Source organism: Balaenoptera musculus, chromosome 5 (assembly GCF_009873245.2).
Source record: "Balaenoptera musculus isolate JJ_BM4_2016_0621 chromosome 5, mBalMus1.pri.v3, whole genome shotgun sequence".
Lineage (NCBI taxonomy): Eukaryota > Metazoa > Chordata > Mammalia > Artiodactyla > Balaenopteridae > Balaenoptera > Balaenoptera musculus.
Genome location: NC_045789.1, coordinates 69,515,191 through 69,533,764, shown reverse-complemented (window position 1 = coordinate 69,533,764; position 18,574 = coordinate 69,515,191). Strand labels below are relative to the sequence as shown.

Sequence of the window (18,574 nt, the reverse complement as noted above, 5' to 3'; positions counted from 1 at the left end):
ACCTTGTGTCAGCTGCCCTATATGTACCTAGGACTTGCAAGTTTATATTTCTACTCATGAACTTCTGGTCAAAACCATCAAAATGCTGGACCTCTTCAATTTTATATCTCACTTCAAATAAAAACTTTCCAAACCAAATTTATCATCTTCGCCATGATGCAATCAGTTGATTCTAAAATCTGGGACATGGTGAAAGGCACCACTCACCATACAAGTTAGAAACCATAGTGTCACCCTTGATAACTTTGCATGTAATAAGTCAGAATACTTGTCTCTAGTACCCAAATATGTCTTGATTTAATCTCCTTTCATCCATCCTTTTTGCTGCCTTAATTCTAACCATCTTTATCCCTCCCCTGAATTATTTCAATAACTTTCCATTGGTTTCTTGCCATTCCTATTTCTAACCAGCCTGCCACCCAACAATTCATCCGTTACTCTGTAGCAGGAGTTGGCAGGTAGAAATAGAATCATATCCTTCTGTGAACCTTTAGTGAATATCCATTTTCTATGGAATGAAATCCCTACTCCTAGGAATGGCAGTAAGACTGAACCTTCAAAATATGACTCCTGGGTTCCTTAAAAAACTAAAAAATGGAACTACCGTATGACCCAGCAATCCCACTACTGGGCATATACCCTGAGAAAACCATAATTCAAAAAGAGTCATGTACCACAATGTTCATTGCAGCTCTATTTACAATAGCCAGGACATGGAAGCAACCTAAGTGTCCATCGACAGATGAATGGGTAAAGAAGATGTGGCACATATATACAATGGAATATTACTCAGCCATAAAAAGAAACGAAATTGAGTTATTTGTAGTTAGGTGGATGGACCTAGAGTCTGTCATACAGAGTGAAGTAAGTCAGAAAGAGAAAAAAAAATACCGTATGCTAACACATATATATGGAATCTAAAAAAAAAAAATGTTATGAAGAACCTAGGGGCAGGACAGGAATGAAGACACAGAGAATAGACTTGAGGACATGGGGAGGGGGAAGGGTAAGCTGGGACGAAGTGAGAGAGTGGCATGGACTTACATATACTACCAAACGTAAAACAGATAGCTAGTGGGAAGCAGCTGCATAGCACAGGGAGATCAGCTTGGTGCTTTGTGACCACCTAGAGGGGTGGGATAGGGAGGGTGGGAGGGAGACGCAAGAGGGAGGAGATATGGGGATATATGTATATGTATAGCTGATTCACTTTGTTATAAAGCAGAAACTAACACACCATTGTAAAGCAATTATACTCCAATAAAGATGTTAAAAAAAAAAATATATATATATATATATGACTCCTGCCTACCTTTTTGGTCTTCTCTCTGTTACTTCCTGCCATGGAAGAGTAAACTGGTGTATACTAGAAAAAAATTGTTAAACCATTGATTTACTTTTCTTGATAAACTAACAAACTCTTTAGGTAAATAAGGAATTCTTTTAGTTGGATTCAACCTGGTACATAAGATATTTTGGGAGAATATGTCCTGAAAATGTTCTTCTTAGGTAGTTCTTCTTAAATAACTAATGTAATTCTGTATAGCAGAAGTTATACAAGTATTGGCTTAAGGTAGCATTTCTATTTAATATGATGCATTCATTTTTAACATATAGATCGTATAGCTTAGAATATAACTATCTCCCAGGCTTCTTTGAGAATGCATTTGAATATTGAGCTCCAAAAATGTAATAGAAAATAAATCTTTACTTATAAAATAAGTGCATTTTTATGACAAATATCAGTTCTTTGCAGATATTTGGGAGGTGATAGGGGGATGAGACAGACCTTCCTAACATTTGTTGGCAGTATTGTGTGTGAAATGTTGCTTAACTAGTTATATAATAGTCTATGATACAAATGTCCTAATTCTTCTCTAAGGACAATGCTTTGTGGAGCTTAATTCATGCCATTGGTATGAAAAGGCATGAGAAGTTTGGCAAAAACTTTAACATAAATCAGGGCATTTATGGCAAGTCAACCTCAGTTGATGTGCCTTTCCTTTAAAAAGAATTGAATATATAGATTGGGAAAACTACACTTTTGAAAAGAGTTAAAATTTGACATTCTCCTTTCTAGGGATCAACTGCAGCCAACACAGGACTGCTTTAACCAGTATTTCAATTAAATGATAATTAGGGTTGTTAATCTGGTGGTATAATGATTTTTAAAGTGTTGTGTCTGGGTATTTATTTCATTTCTTTTGGGTTTTCTTTAATTTCTCCATCCTATCTGCCAGATAGGAAGCTCTCTTGAGAGCAGCTAATGTGTCTTGGGCACTTTTTAGATCCTTGATACCTGACTACAGGATAGCACGCAGGAATTGCTTCACATATGAATAAACCCATCCAATGTTAATTTTAATTTTATTCAAGAACTACTCAAATAGCATAGTGGTTCAAAATCTCACAGGAAAAAAGAATTGATGTTTTGGCGGCTTAGTAACTACATTTTCAGGTGAAGCAAGTTGCGGAATTTAAGTTTTACCAATTCTCTGGCTTCCCCTTTTAGCATTTAACAGATTAAAATTCACCCTAACACTTTAAATTATATACTAAAATTAAAAAAAAAACTATTATGTGTGTTTTTGGCTTGAGATTCTTTTTAAACTTTTTTTTTTTTTTTTCTTTTCAATTTTAGGAAAGAGAAAAAATATGTCGACAGATGCTGGAAAGATGTTACTGTTGGGGACTTTATTCGCCTTTCCTGTAATGAGGTCATTCCTGCAGATATGGTTTTACTCTTTTCCACTGATCCAGATGGAATCTGTCACATCGAGACTTCCGGTCTTGATGGAGAGAGCAATTTAAAACAGAGGCAGGTGGTTCGGGGATACACAGAGCAGGTAAATAATGTGTTCTCCATTGGTGACATAAACATTTTCTTTCCAGAAGATGACTGAGCTCATTTTCACATGTACAGATAAAGAGATTTTTTAAACTCATTTTTACCTTTACAAAATGGAATTCTAGAGAGCTTAATCCAGTTCCAGATATCAGTAGAGGTGTGCTATATTTTATAGATAATAGGATTTAATGACTTCAGCGTTCAGACATTTCAGTCTGACGATCATATATTTCTGGGAACTGAATTTAAGAAACCCAACAAATTTTGCAATTTGGAAAATTCTTTTGCAATAGAAACAATCAACTTCTAACTTATTTTTCTTAAACTTAGATTTTTATATGTTATGTCTGATTGAAGCTGGAGATATCAATTGGTCATTGTTCCTAAAATCTGTAATTACGTATATACCAAGGCCTTTTAAGAAATTTGTAACTTTTCATGCCACAGAGCTCTGACCCTTCACCATGCTGTGGTGAGGGAAACAAGACCTTTGAAGTTATATTAACACAAGTTTGAATGAATCCCAACTCTGCCGTTGAATTACTGTGTTACTTAACCACTTTATGCCTCAGTTTCTTTATCTTAAAATGGAAATGATGATATTTGATCTATTAGAGAATTTTGTGACATATTGATATTTAGCATATTTTAATTTTTTAAATAAAATTTGCTGAGATCAAATGCATACGTGCTCAGAGTACTCATATGTATACATATATGTGTGTGTGTATATATATATATATATATATATATATATATATATATAAATACACACATAATCTCAGAAGCTACATATATGGTTAAAGAACAACAACAAAAGTATTTTCAGCTTTTCAGTGTCTTCCAGATAAAAGAGTGTGCACTGTAGGAGGAGAAGCTCTCTCCTGCAGGGAGTCCTACATGGATTCCAGTATATGATTGAGACATTTCCATCACCTGAAGATATTTATTAATGCTCTGGGACCATTCTGATCTCATTTATTCATTTATAATTATGCCTATACTTTTCTTCATTTGGGCAACTTGTGACAAATTTTGTGACAAGAATACCTTCGTTTTATATTAACAATTGGTGAAAGGATAAACACTTAAATCTCAAGATTTAACCTTGAATTTTTGTTTGGTGATTTAAAAAAAAAAAATATATATATATATATATATATTTTTTTTTTAGGACTCTGAAGTTGATCCTGAGAAATTCTCCAGTAGGATAGAATGTGAAAGTCCAAACAATGACCTCAACAGATTCCGAGGCTTCCTGTGAGTGAGACATGACTTACCTTTGTGGGTGTGAGTGGGATTGTATGTTGCAATTATGCCTAACTCAGAAAAACTTTTGTGTACTTATACCAGGTTAAATCACTAAAGGCTGTAAGTTAAGCCACCTATAAATTTGGATTATTTTAATTATTTGATATTTACCTATGTATATTTTTAAAACAACAAAACCTTGTTCTTAAAATAATCCTAGACTCTCTTTCAGTGGTATGTGAATGACTTAACATGAGCTCCATGTTAAGCCCAAGACATGTTAGTTATTTGGAAGGAAGTGTTTGGACAGACATGGCAGCTTAGGTGACGTGATAGGATGATGGTGTCCTATCCTATTAGAATTAGAGTAGGTGGACAATTCAGTTGGTAAAAGTTAGCCAATGATTTTGAAACACATCTAAGAAAAAGTATGGGAATCCACAACAGTGTTCATTCTGGAGGCTTCCTATGGCATCTACATCCCTTTCCAAGGGCATCTAGAATTTAGGGTCTTATCTGATTCAGGCTGGCTTGTGCCACTTAAGTGCTTTATTTTTTGAGCCAAGTTACTTTTTTTTATCCTTCCTAATTTTTAAGAGGAGTTAGTTAGACCTACTTCATAGTGGTGATCTTGTGAGGAAATGGCAGAGAAGAGGGCTTCCCTGGTGGCGCAGCAGTTGAGAATCTGCCTGCCAATGCAGGGAACACAGGTTTGAGCCCTGGTCTGGGAAGATCCCACATGCCGCGGAGCAACTAGGCCCGTGAGCCACAACTGCTGAGCCTGCGCGTCTAGAGCTTGTGCTCCGCAACAAGAGAGGCTGCGACAGTGAGAGGCCCGCACACCGCGATGAAGAGTGACCCCCGCTTGCCACAACTAGAGAAAGCTCTCGCACAGAAACGAAGACCCAACACAGCCAAAAATAAAAAAATATAAATAAATTAATTAATTAAATAAAAAAAAAATGGCAGAGAAGAAAAAAGTTCCTAAATCATTTTTTGAGACCAGAATTACCCTGATACCGTTACTCTGATACCAAAAGAATACAAAGACATTTAAAGGAAGATTAATATCCCTCATGAACATAGATGCAAAAATTTACACAAATTATAGCAAATCAAACCCAACAATATATAAAAAGGTTAATACATAATGGCTCAGTAGGTCTTATACCAGAAATGCAAGATTGGCTTAACATTAGAAGATCAAACAATGTAATTCACCATATTAACAAATGATAATTAACAAGTGAAAAAGAAAAACCAGGTGACCATCTCATGGATATAGAAAAAGCATTTGACAAAATCTAACTTCCGTTTTTGCAAACTGGAAATAGAAGGGAACTTTCTCAACCTGATGAAAGGCATCTATAAAAACCGTACAGCTAGCATCAGACTTAATAGTGAAAGACTAAGCATTTTTCCCCTAAGCTCAGGAACAAGACATGGATATTGTCTCTCACCACTTTTATTCAAGATTGTACTGGAGAGCCTAGCTAATGTAAAGAAAATGAAATAAAAGCATCAAGTAATAAAGAAGTAAAACTGTCTTTTATTCATAGATGGTGTGATGGTCTTTGTAGAAAACCTGATGAAATCTACAAAAAAAGCTACTAGAATTAATAACTGAGTTTAGCAATGTTGTAGGAAACAAGATCAATATACAAAAATTAATTGTATTTCTATACCCTAGCAATGAACAATCAGATATGGAAACTTTAAAAATCAATTTATAATAGCATCAGAAAAATTGAAATACTTAAGAATAAATCTGACAAAAGATATGAAAGACCTGCATACTGAAAACCACTGAACACTGTTGGGATAAACTAAAGGCGTAACTAAATGGAGAGACCTATGTTGTTCATGCGTTGAAAGACTCAGTATTGTTAGGACATCAGTTTTTTTCCCAAATTGATCTGTAGATTCAGTGTAATCCCAATTGAAATCACAGCAAGGTTTTATTTTTTATTTTTTTTTTATTTTTTAGAAATGGACGAGTTTATTCTAAAAATGTATGTGGAGATAGAAAGAACCATTTAACTAAAACAACTTTGAAAAAGAACAGATTTGGAGGGCTAATACCACCAGATTTTGTTTTTGGCATATAGACCAATAGGTCAGTGGAAGAGGTTAGAGTCCAGAAATTGATCCAGACATTAATGGGCAACTGGATTTTGACAAAGATGCAAAGGCAGTTTAGTGGAGAAAAGTTAGTTGTTTCAACAAATGATGCTGCAACAATTATACATCTATATTTAAAAAAAACACTTCAATTTAGACTCGCCACTTAAAAAGATTAACCAGAAATGGATCCTGTACTTAAATTTAAACCTGAAATTATAAAACTCCTAGAAGAAAACATAGGGGAAATCTTTGGTATCTTGTGTTAGCCAAAGATTTCTTAGATATAACACCAAAAGCACAATACATAAAAGGACAAAAATAATTAAATAAAAGAACTTCATCAAAATTAGAAACTTATTCTCTTCAAATGACACTGCTAAGCAAATGAAAACATAAGTCACAGACTGGAAGAAAATATTTGCAATGCATGTTTCTCATATAGGACTTGTATTCAGAATAGAGAAAGACATCTCAAAACTCAGTAATAAGTAAACAAACAGTACAGTTTTTTAAATGATCAAAAAAATTGAACAGACACTCCACCAAATAAGATACATGGACGACAAATATCTGTGTGAAAAGATGCAAATTAAAACCACAGAGCTACAACTGCTAAATTAAAAGAACTGACTATACCAACTTTTCACAGGATGTAGAGAAACTGGAACTCTCATGTACTGCTGGTAGGAGTGGAAATGGCTACAGCCACTTTAGCAAATAGTTTGGAAATTTCCTAAAAAGTTAAATTCACACCTACCGTGTGATCTTGGTTTTTCCACTCCTAAGAAGTTACCCAAGAGAAAACATTTATCCATATACTAACCTGTACACAAACATTCAAAGCAGCTTTATTGGCAATAGCCCCAATTAGAAACAACCCAAATGTCCATCAACAGGTAAATAGGTAAACAAATGGTATATCCATACAATGAATACGACGCTGCAGCAAAAAGAATTCACTAGTGGTACATGAAACAACATGGATGCATCTCAAAATAATGTTGAGTGAAAGAAGCCAGACAAAAAAGAATATATACTCTATGATTTGATTTATATAGTCTCTCAAAAAAGAAAGCTAATTTATAGTAATAGAAAGCAGATTAGTGGGTGCCTGGGAGGGGGAAGGCAGGAAGGAAAGATTGCAGAAAGACATAAGGAAACTTTGGGGAATAATGGATAATGTTCATTTTCCTGATTGTAGCAATGGTTTCACAGGGGAAACGTCAAAACATCAAGTTTTACACTTTAAATATGTACAGTAGACGTATATGATTCTTGTTAGTTATTCCTCAATCAAGTTGTTTAAAATGTTAGAGTTATCATGGAAGGAAGTTTAGAACATAGTGGTAGCATCTTTAAGTAGCCCCTGATACAGACAGGTGTTAAGGCAGGCACCGGAAGCTATGCAATGGGAAAAGGGAATAGGCTTGGTCCAGGTAAAGAGGTAATGCTAGAATTAAATCATCAAGAATAAGAAGATACCAGGCAGGCAACTAAATGCAAAGAAAGGCTGACATTCCAGGTTAAGGGAGCAACACAGGTAATGGTGTAGGGGCCTGAGACCACAGTGCATTTGTGGAGTCATAAGTGGTTTAAGTGTGTTTGGAGGGTAGGTGAGCAATATAATAGATCATAAAGAGGCGAGAAGATAAAGAGACGTTAGCAGATGTTCCTGTCATCAGAAACGTGCTCATAAGCCATCTCTTAGGATGAGTCATTTTCTAGTATTATTTTCTCCAGCTGCTGACTATTTACAGAATTTCCTCTTGTAAATGTCAGATTTAAGGGCTGACATTTTTTGACCTGGACCTCAGGTGCTGAGGTTTGTACAGCCTCTTACTGGGAATGCTGACTCCCCTGATAAGGTCAGTCTTGCTTCTGGCACATTTCTAGACAGGAAAGAATAGGAACTTAAGTCTATCACTGTGTGGCTTGGAATATAGAACTCTGCATAGAATCTGACTCAAAGCATGTATATTTAGTAGAGTCATCCCAGGAGGATACAGTAATTTTCTGTGAAATTGTTTTTATCTGCTAAACTAGCTCCTTGTCCTTTTCCTGCTGTGTAGCCTATTTTCTAAAATCAACAAAAATTGAGATGTTCAAGCTCACTCTCTGTATGAATGATGGCTTCTCTGGTCTTCTTACTCTCAGGTAGCACTGACTTCTTCCCTATTTGTGCCCACATTGTATGCTGAATATCAGATTTCTATAATAGCAACTATAATATTTTTATTACTTACGTATTTCTATATCTGTCACTTCCTGTTAGACCACAGGAGCCAAGACTGTGTAAGTTTGTTTTTCTATCCTCAGCGTCCGGGTGGGTGTGCTGAGCACATGGTAGATATTACATAGGCTCTTGAATGGATGAGAGCTCTATGTGGACAGTCATTGTCTCACATGGAATCCGAAAGTCCCACACTGTAAGTGCCAAATACACACCCATCAAGTGCAGGACATGTTTAGAGTTTGGAGCAGGTGCAATCAAGACAGAAGTTGGGCTTTGATGTAATGATGGTAACCTAGAGTGATGTAATGGTGAAAACTAAGGATCCCAGGGGAAAAATTCTTAATACACTAAGGAACTTTGGAACTGGTGCTTCTGTATATTATATCTGTTCTGTAAAGGTTCTAGGGATAACAAATGCTATATTCATGAGGAACCAAATCAAGACTGGGATGCATGCCTGGGAATGCTACATAGAAATGTGAATGTTGGGATTTAATTTCCTCATCTGTAAATCCAGAAAATAGAATTAGGTTAGACCCAAGGACACTGCTAGTTCTGACCATGACCCTGTGGTTTGCTCTTTGTACATAAACCCATATAAATGAAGGAATGTAAACACACACCTCTTAGAGTGTTTTACAAATTAGAGGAGTGAAATGACAAATCTATTTTCCTCCTTTGTGGTAGGAAACCTTTTTTGAAGAGCTTTTCTTTTCTTTTCCTTGTAATCCAGATAGCATGGGTAGCAGATACAATGACAATCTTCCTATACATAATAAAGAAGAAACAACTTATAGACTGAAGTGGATTGCTTAAAAAACAAACTAATTTGAATGCTGAAATTAAGAATGCATTTTCACAAAATATGTGAAATACGTTGCATTTTGCTTCTTTTTAAAAATTTCCCAATGAGTTTGCTCTGTATTTTTGCCACTATAGTAATTTCATCAAGTAATTACTTTGATAATTTTAAAACTGTTTTACAGAAGATTTCAAACATGCAAAATTAGGAAGAAAAGTGCAATGAACACCCATGAGCCCTCACCCAGTTTTAACTATTTCATAATTTTGCCAACTTTGTTTCAACTATCCTCCCACTTCCTTCCCTGCACCTACATCAGTCACATCATTTCAATGTCAATACTTCACTATGAATATACAGCAGAAAAAAACTTAAAAAAAAAATACCCATAACATCATTATCACATTTAACTAAATTCAGAACAATTTCTTGACAGCATCTAATACCTAGTCTTTGTTCAAATTTCTCCAGTTATCTCAAAAAAATTTTTAGAGTCAATATATTCTAACCAGGATCAAAACAAAGGTCTACACATTGCATTTGATTGATATGTCTCTAAATTTCCCCTCCCAAGAAATGGGGTCATTTAGCTTGTAGAATTTACCACATTCTAGATTGAGCTGATTGTGTCCTTCCTGAGGGTGGAGTCCCTCTACCACTCCTTTTACTCCCCCTCCTCATTCTACTCATTTGTTGAATAGACGAGGTCATTTTGCCCATAGAGCTTACCACTGCAGATTTGGTAGCTTTGGCTGACTGCATCCTTGCATTGGTGGTTAACATGTTTTTCTGGCCTTATTTCCTGCAAACTGTCCAGAGGCACTTTCAGAATCTGATGCAAGAAGTTCTCTCCCTAGAAAATGACAAATGTATATAGACACACACAGGGAAATATTGCATACAGTTTCAAAGGCTTCACAGTTCCCCTGATGCCACAGACCCCAGTTTGATTTGCCCTCTTAGAGGCTTGATTAGGTTCCGAGGGAGATGAGCAATTTCTGTCCTCGAACTTTTGGAGGCTGGAGGCCTGTGATGTCCCCTTGTCCCATTGGTAGTTATGTTAAGATTGGTGTTGTCAGCCTTATCCTTTCATTATAAAGTTCCCCACCAGCCTTCCACCTAATGATTTTAGCCACTGGCTGTTACTGCCTAAGTGTAATCCTTGATTTCACCAGGGTCAAAAATGGTAATTTTCTAATTCCATCAAGAACTTTTCCCTCATCAGCTATTAAGTTACCCCAAAGTACAGTTTCAACTAGAGGAAATAGTTTCCTTATTTGGATTATTTTCTAATTTTTGTAGCATCAATACTAGAAGTTGACAAACAATGAATGTTAGAAACCTGTTGTGTCTTTTTTTCCCAGCCAAAGTGGGTAACTGAAATAACAAAAGCAAATGCATCAGAGATTTGAATCTTTTCCTGTGAACTGCCTAACTTCATACTCTAATCAAGAATATTCAAAAATCATTTTTATTTTTACATACCCATTTTTGCTATTTAAAAATAAATTTATATGTTGTCTTTCTTATAGAGAACATTCCAACAAAGAACGTGTGGGTCTCAGTAAAGAGAATTTATTACTTAGAGGATGCACCATTAGAAACACAGAGGCTGTCATGGGCATTGTGGTTTATGCAGGTTGGTTATACTTCTGACTTTTCACCATCATCTCCTCTGTGCTTTTCTGCAAGTTAACATTTTCCATTTATTCAAAATGTAATCTCTAGAAGCAGAAAGGAAATTTTGTCTTGATAACCTTAATTGTTGGTCTCTGTTTTCCTAAATAGATCACAAAAAGAAGCTAAATTAACAAAGTATATTGCATAACTACTTTTCATTAAATTGTCTGCCAGTGAGATATAAAAATATGATATTTGCTACCTGGCTTTAATTTGCACATTTTCTCACATACTGTGTTACCCATGTAGGCCATGAAACCAAAGCAATGCTGAATAACAGTGGACCAAGGTATAAACGCAGCAACTTAGAAAGAAGAGCAAATACAGATGTCCTCTGCTGTGTCCTACTGTTGGTTATAATGTGTTTAACTGGTGCATTGGGTAGGTAGAATTTGATTATTTGCTGACATCTTTTCAGCAAGATATTCATTTAAAAGTATTTTATTTTCAAAATGAAATTTATGAGTTTAAGTTTGACTTTTGTAAGGAAGGTTTTATTTACCAATAATTGCTTTCTTCACATCTTCATCTCTCTCATTCTCTAACCTGAAAAGCATTAATATTGATTATATCCAGTTACACATGGCCACAGTACTAAAGCAACCTGGGAAGAGATGTAAAGAGTGAGAGAGACAGAGACAGGAAAATGTGTAGCGTTTGAATTTGAATTTGTTTCTTAAACAGTTGGTGTTCAACCAAAACCAATACTCTTATCTCTCTTTCTTTAGGAATAAAGTTCTATATTTGCATAATATATACATAGCATCCTTTTGATGTCTGTGCATTTTTTGAAAGGTCATGGAATCTGGTTGAGCAGATATGAAAACATACCCTTTTTTAACATCCCTGAGCCTGATGGACATGTCATATCACCAGTGTTGGGAGGATTCTATATGTTTTGGACCATGATCATTTTGTTACAGGTAATTTCTATTGTAGTCATCATAGAATATTAAGATCTTTGCTACTTATCCAGCTCTATATGGTTTTTCATGCTTTCTTTTTTCCCCCTTTAACATTTTTTAAATTGTTTTGCTTTTCTTAGGTCTTGATTCCCATTTCTCTCTATGTTTCCATTGAAATTGTGAAGCTTGGACAAATATATTTTATTCAAAGCGATGTGGATTTCTACAATGAGAAAATGGATTCTACTGTTCAGTGCCGAGCCCTGAACATAACTGAGGATCTTGGACAGATTCAGTACCTCTTTTCTGATAAAACAGGAACCCTGACTGAGAATAAGATGGTTTTTCGAAGATGTAGTGTGGCAGGCTTTGATTACTGCCATGAAGAAAATGGTGAGTGTTGGGTTTCTATGAAAACCAGCCTTAAGATTGGTCGTTTTTGCACCCACTTAATGATTTGGTAATTCTGGCACAGAAGTGCTGTATTTAATCATTGAGTACTTAACTCCTCCAAATGCACATTGTTTCATTGTTGTCCCTTTAAAAGTTAGGTCAGAAGTTAGTAGGTCAGGAGTTAGTGGGTCAAAGTCAAAGAGTCTACTTCCATGGTTTCTTTTCTTTCCTTTTTTTGTTTTTGCCATGGTTTCTCTAAAAGGAAAGTAAATTACCAGTAGTCGTAGAAGGTTGGGGGTTGGATTTGGTGACAATGATATTGCATTATAGATATTTTTGAGAATCTAATGAAACTCTATGGACCATCTCCCTGAAAAATATTTTGAAAATAATTCCAAAGGGACGACAGTTTCCCCAGACCCCATCATTCAGCCCATAGGTATTTATTGGTCGTTGGCTGAGAATACCTAGTTTAAGAAGAAACAAGATGAACTGAACTTCTGAGGCTAAGGAAGTAAATATATAAATTGCAAGTTTCCTTTAAAGAATTGATCTTCATTAATTTTGTTATTTATAAAAGTAAGTGTACTCCTATGAAAGTAATTCTGAGAAGTGTCCAAAACAAATTAACCTAGAAGTTAACCACCATTAATAATTTGATGAATATATAACCATCCATTTCTTTATGCATATTCCTGTATATGTGAAAATATATATTTGCACATTTCCCCTTTTATAAGTTATAATATGTTGTAATAATGCTTTGCAGTTTGCTTTTTTTATTCCTCATTATCTCATGGACCTTTTTCCAAGTCAGTTCATGACTTAACATTAAGTGCATGGTATTGCATTATATGTGGTCAAGCTTAGTTTGCTTTTATAACAGTACTTGCAATTAACATTCCTTATTCATTCAACAGATATTTTGTGAGCTCCTAATATGTGGCATGAGTCCCTGATCTCATGTAGCTTAGCGTTTAAGGCAAGAGATAGACAAGATTAAAAATTATGATATACAAAAAATTCATCATGCAATATGCATTTCTCTACATACCTATTTGTGCAATTATTTTTATAAGATGCATGTCTAGCAACTGGATCCAGAGGTTTGCACATATAAAATTTTTACAGATCCTACAAAATTTATCTCTAAAATATTGTGCTAATTTATGTTCTCACAACCCAGAAAAATAACACCTATTTTTCACACCCAGCCATAATGGGATGAAGTTATTCTTTTTAATTTGTGAGTTTTGTAGACATAGTTAGCACTTCATTGTCTTAATTCTTCTTTGATTAGTAATGAGATGTTTAACCGTTTAACGTTTTATATGTTTCTGGCCATTTGAATATCCTTGGTAGAGTGATCATGTCTTCCTATTTAACAAATGAGTTTTTCTTATTCTTAGTAATCTGTAGGAAGGTTTTATCTATTAAGGCAGGGCTGATGTTCAGCTTGTATGCCCCAGTCTAGGTTGTCTGTGGCCCATGTCCATTTTCATTTGTGCACTTGTATTGAACCAGTTGTTAAATAATTTGAATATCAACCTTGATAGTATCCTTTTCTTCTGTAGGTGGCAAATATTAATACTTTCTTGGTTCATCATTTATCACTGTATTAGTTTTCTATTGCCACATAACAAATTACTACAAATTTGATGGCTTCAAATAACACAAACATACTGTCTCACAACTTCTGTGGGTCAGGAGTCTGGGTGCAGGTAGCTACGTCCTCTCTGAGTCTCTCACCTGGCTGAAATCTAGGTTTTGGCTGGAGCTATGATCTTATCTGCGACTCAGGGTCCTCGTTTTGGTTTCCTGGTTTTAGAGTTGTCAGTGTCTTGAGGTTGTAGGACTAAGGTCCCTGCTTCCTTGCTGGCTGTCACCTTAGAGCCATTCTTAACTCATAGAGGTGGCCTACCATTCCTTTGCCGTGTGGCCTCCCCACAGCATGGCAGTTCACTTCTTCAAGGCCAGCAGCCGAATCTCTAGCTTTGAGTCTCTCTGACTTCAGGGAAGTTGTGGCACCTCTTTTTACCTGATGAGGTCAATCTACCTAGGATAGGCTTCTTTCATATTAACTCAGATTCAGCTGGCTAGACACTTGATTATATCTGCCAAATCCTCCAACCTTTGTCATGTAACATAATTTAATCATAGAAGTGAGATGCCATCCTACAGGGTGTGTACACAGGGGTGGGGCAGTAATCTTGGGGGCCATCTTAGAATTCTGTCTACCACAGCCTCTTAACTTTGCTTAGGGTGTCACTTCTTGTGAGAAGTTTTATATTTTTATTACATCAGTCTTATCAATTATTATGACTATTATTAAGACTACAGATATTATGATTTCTCCCAGTAGTGTTCAACTTAGACATCTACCCAGCCCAAAATTTTAAAAATATACTATATTTTCTCTTAGGTACATATATTTTAAGCCAGCTTTTGTTGTTACTTGTGTGTATGAAGGATAAAACATTGAGTATTTATCATGTAATCACTATACAATGTGAAAAATAGCTAATCATACTGGATATGATGATATTCTTCATTGTTTCATCTTTTTTATTGCATTTTTATTACAAAAGCAATATTTTAGAAAATTTCAGATAAGCCAAAAAAGGAAAATTTTAAAGCCATCAGTAACTCCCACCAGAGCAGAAGCAAGAAGAACTACAGTCCTGCAGCCTGTGGAACGAAAACCACATTCACAGAAAGGTGGACAAAATGAAAAGGCAGAGGACTATGTCCCAGATGAAGGAACAAGATAAAACCACAGAAAAACAACTAAATGAAGTGGAGATAGGCACCCTTCCAGAAAAAGAATTCAGAATAATGATAGTGAAGATGATCCAGGACCTTGGAAAAAGAATGGAGGCAAAGATCGAGAAGATGCAAGAAATGTTTAACAAAGACCTAGAAGAATTAAAGAACAAACAAACAAGAGATGAACAACACAATGACTGAAATAAAAATACACTAGAAGGAATCAGTAGTAGAATAACTGAGGCAGAAGAACGGATAAGTGACCTGGAGGACAGAATGGTGGAAATCTCTGCTGTGGAACAGAAGAAAAAAGAATGAAAAGAAATGAAGACAGCCTGAGAGACCTCTGGGACAACATTAAATGCACCAACATTCGCATTATAGGGGTCCCAGAAGGAGAAGAGAGAGAGAAAGGACCAGAGAAAATGTTTGAAGAGAATATAGTCAAAAACTTCCCTAACATGGGAAAGGAAATACCCACCCAAGTCCAGGAAGCACAGAGAGTCCCAGGCAGGATACACCCAAGGAGAAACATGCCAAGACACACAGTAATCAAATTGACAAAAATTAAAGACAAAAATTATTAAAAAGCAACAAGGGGAAAATGACAAATAATATACAAGGGAACTCCCATAAGGTTAACGGCTGATTTCTCAGCAGAAACCCTGCAAGCCAGAAGGAAGTGGAATGATATATTTAAAGTGATGAAGGGGAAGAACCTACAACAATACTACCCTTGCTGGGTAGATCCAGCAAGGATCTCATTCAGATTCGACAGGGAAATCAAAAGCTTTACAAACAAGCAAAGCTAAGAGAATTCAACACCACCAAACGAGCTCTACAACAAATGCTAAAAGAACTTCTCTAAGTGGGAAACACGAGAAGAAAAGGACCTACAAAAGCAAACCCAAAACAATTAAGAAAATGGTAATAGGAACATACATATCGATAATTACCTTAAATGTGGATGGATTAAATGATCCAACCAAAAGACACAGGCTGGCTGAATGGATACAAAAACAAGACCTGTATATATGCTGTCTACAGGAGACCCACTTCAGACCTAGGGACACATACAGACTGAAAGTGAGGGGATGGAAAAAGATATTCCATGCAAATGGAAATCAAAAGAAAGCTGGAGTAGCAATACTCATCAGATAAAACAGACTTTTAAAGTAAAGAATGTTACAAGAGACAAGGAAGGACACTACATAGTGATCAAGTGATCAATCCAAGAAGAAGATATAACAATTATAAATATATATGCACCCAATATAGGAGCACCTCAATACATAAGGCAACTGCTAACAACTATAAAAGACTAAATCGACAGTAACACAATAATAGTGGGGGACTTTAACACCTCACTTACACCAATGGACAGATCATACCGACAGAAAATTAATAAGGAAACACAAGCTTGAAATGACACAATAGACCAGATAGATTTAATTTATATTTATAGGAAATTCCATCCAAAAACAGCAGATTACAATTTCTTTCCAAGTGCACATGGAACATTCTCCAGGATAGATCACATCTTGGCTCACACATCATGCTTCAGTAAATTTAAGAAAATTGAAATCGTATCAAGCATCTTTTCCGACCACAATGCTATGAGATTAGAAATAAATTACAGGAAAAAACCGTAAAAAATACAAACACATGGAGGCTAAACAGTACGCTACTAAATAACCAAGAGATCACTGAAGAAATCAAAGAGGAAATCAAAAAATACCTAGAGACAAATGACAATGAAAACACAACGATCCAAAACCTATGGGATGCAGCCAAAGCAGATCTAACAGGGAAGTTTATAGCAATGCGATCCTACTTCAAGAAACAAGAAAAATCTCAAACAATCTAACCTTACACTTAAAGGAACTAGAGAAAGAAGAACAAACAAAACCCAAAGTTAGTAGAAGGAAAGAAATCATAAAGATCAGAGCAGTTATAAATGAAATAGAAACAAAGAAAACAATAGCAAACATCAATAAAATTAAAAGCTGGTTCTTCAAGAAGATAAACAAAGTTGATAAACCTTTAGCCAGACTCATCAAGAAAAAGAGGGAGAGGACTCAGATCAATAAAATTAGAAATGAAAAAGGAGAAGTGACAACGGACACCACAGAAATACAAAGTGTCATAAGAGACTACTACAAGCAACTCTATGCCAATAAAATAGACAACCTGGAAGAAATGGACAAATTCTTAGAAAGGTATAACCTTCTAAGACTGAAGCAGGAAGAAACAGAAAATATGAACAGACCAATCACAAGTAATGAAATTGAAACTGTGATTAAGAATCTTCCAACAGGGGCTTCCCTGGTGACTCAGTGGTTAAGAATACGCCTCCCAATGCAGGGGACATGGGTTTGAGCCCTGGTCCGGGAGGATCCCACATGCCGTGGAGCAACTAGGCCTGTGTGCCACAACTACTGAGCCTGCACTCTAGAGCCTGCAAGCCACAACTACTGAGACTGTGTGCCCCAACTACTGAAGCCCATGTGCCTACAGCCCATCCTCTGCAGGAAGAGAGGCCACTGCAATGAGAAGCCCACGCAATGAAGAGTGGCCCCCGCTCGCCGCAACTGGAGAAAGCCCATGCACAGCAACGAAGACCCAATGCAGCCAAAAAAAAAAAAAAAAAAAAAAAATCTTCCAACAAACAAAAGTCCATGACCAGATGGCTTCACAGGTGAATTCTAGCAAACATTTAGAGAAGAGCTAACACCTGTCCTTCTCAAACTCCTCCAAAAAATTGCAGAGGAAGGAACACTCCCAAACTCATTCTACGAGGCCACCATCACCCTGATACAAAAACAAGACAAAGATACTACAAGAAAAGAAAATCACAGACCAGTATCACTGATAAATATAGATGCAAAAATCCTCAACAAAATACTAGCAAACAAGGACTTCACTGGTGGCGCAGTGGTTATGAATCTGCCTGCCATTGCAGGGGACATGGGTTTGAGCCCTAGTCCAGGAAGATCCCACATGCTGCAGAGCAACTAAGCCCATGCGCCTCAACTACTGAACCTGCGCTCTCAAGCCCGCGAGCCACAACTACTGAGCCTGCGCACCACAACTACGGATGCCTGTGTGCCTAGAGCCCATGCTCCCCAACAAGGGAAGCCACCGCAATGAGAAGCCTGTGCACCACAACTAGAGAAAGCCCATGCACAGCAGCAAAGACCCAGTGCAGCCAAAAATAAACAAATTTATCCAAAAAAAAATACTAGCAAACGGAATCCAACAACACATTAAAAGGATCATATACCATGATCAAGTGAGATTTATCCCAGAGATGCAAGGATTTTTCAATATACGCAAATCAATCGGTGTGATACACCATCTTAACAAACTGAAGAATAAAAACCACATGATCATCTCAATAGATGCAGAAAAAGCTTTTGACAAAAGTCAACACCCATTTATGATAAAAACTCTCCAGGAAGTGGGCATAGAGGGAACATACCTCAACATAATAAATGCCATATATGACAAACCTACAGCAAACATCATTCTCAATGGTGAAAAACTGAAAGCATTTCCTCTAAGATGAGGAA

The 18,574-nt window shown here is 36.2% G+C and overlaps 1 protein-coding gene across 3 annotated transcripts in view; it reads left to right on the top strand.

Moving 5' to 3' along the window:
• ATP10D (ATPase phospholipid transporting 10D (putative)) overlaps nt 1-18,574 on the top strand; it is a 132,767-nt gene that overhangs the window by 63,065 nt on the left and 51,128 nt on the right. For all 3 annotated transcript variants that reach the window (XM_036853176.1, XM_036853175.1, XM_036853177.1), the window contains 6 exons: nt 2,642-2,846; nt 4,023-4,108; nt 10,791-10,897; nt 11,188-11,319; nt 11,734-11,861; nt 11,984-12,236. In XM_036853176.1, coding sequence (XP_036709071.1) covers nt 2,642-2,846; nt 4,023-4,108; nt 10,791-10,897; nt 11,188-11,319; nt 11,734-11,861; nt 11,984-12,236 — 911 coding nt within the window. The remainder of the gene's footprint in view (nt 1-2,641; nt 2,847-4,022; nt 4,109-10,790; nt 10,898-11,187; nt 11,320-11,733; nt 11,862-11,983; nt 12,237-18,574) is intronic.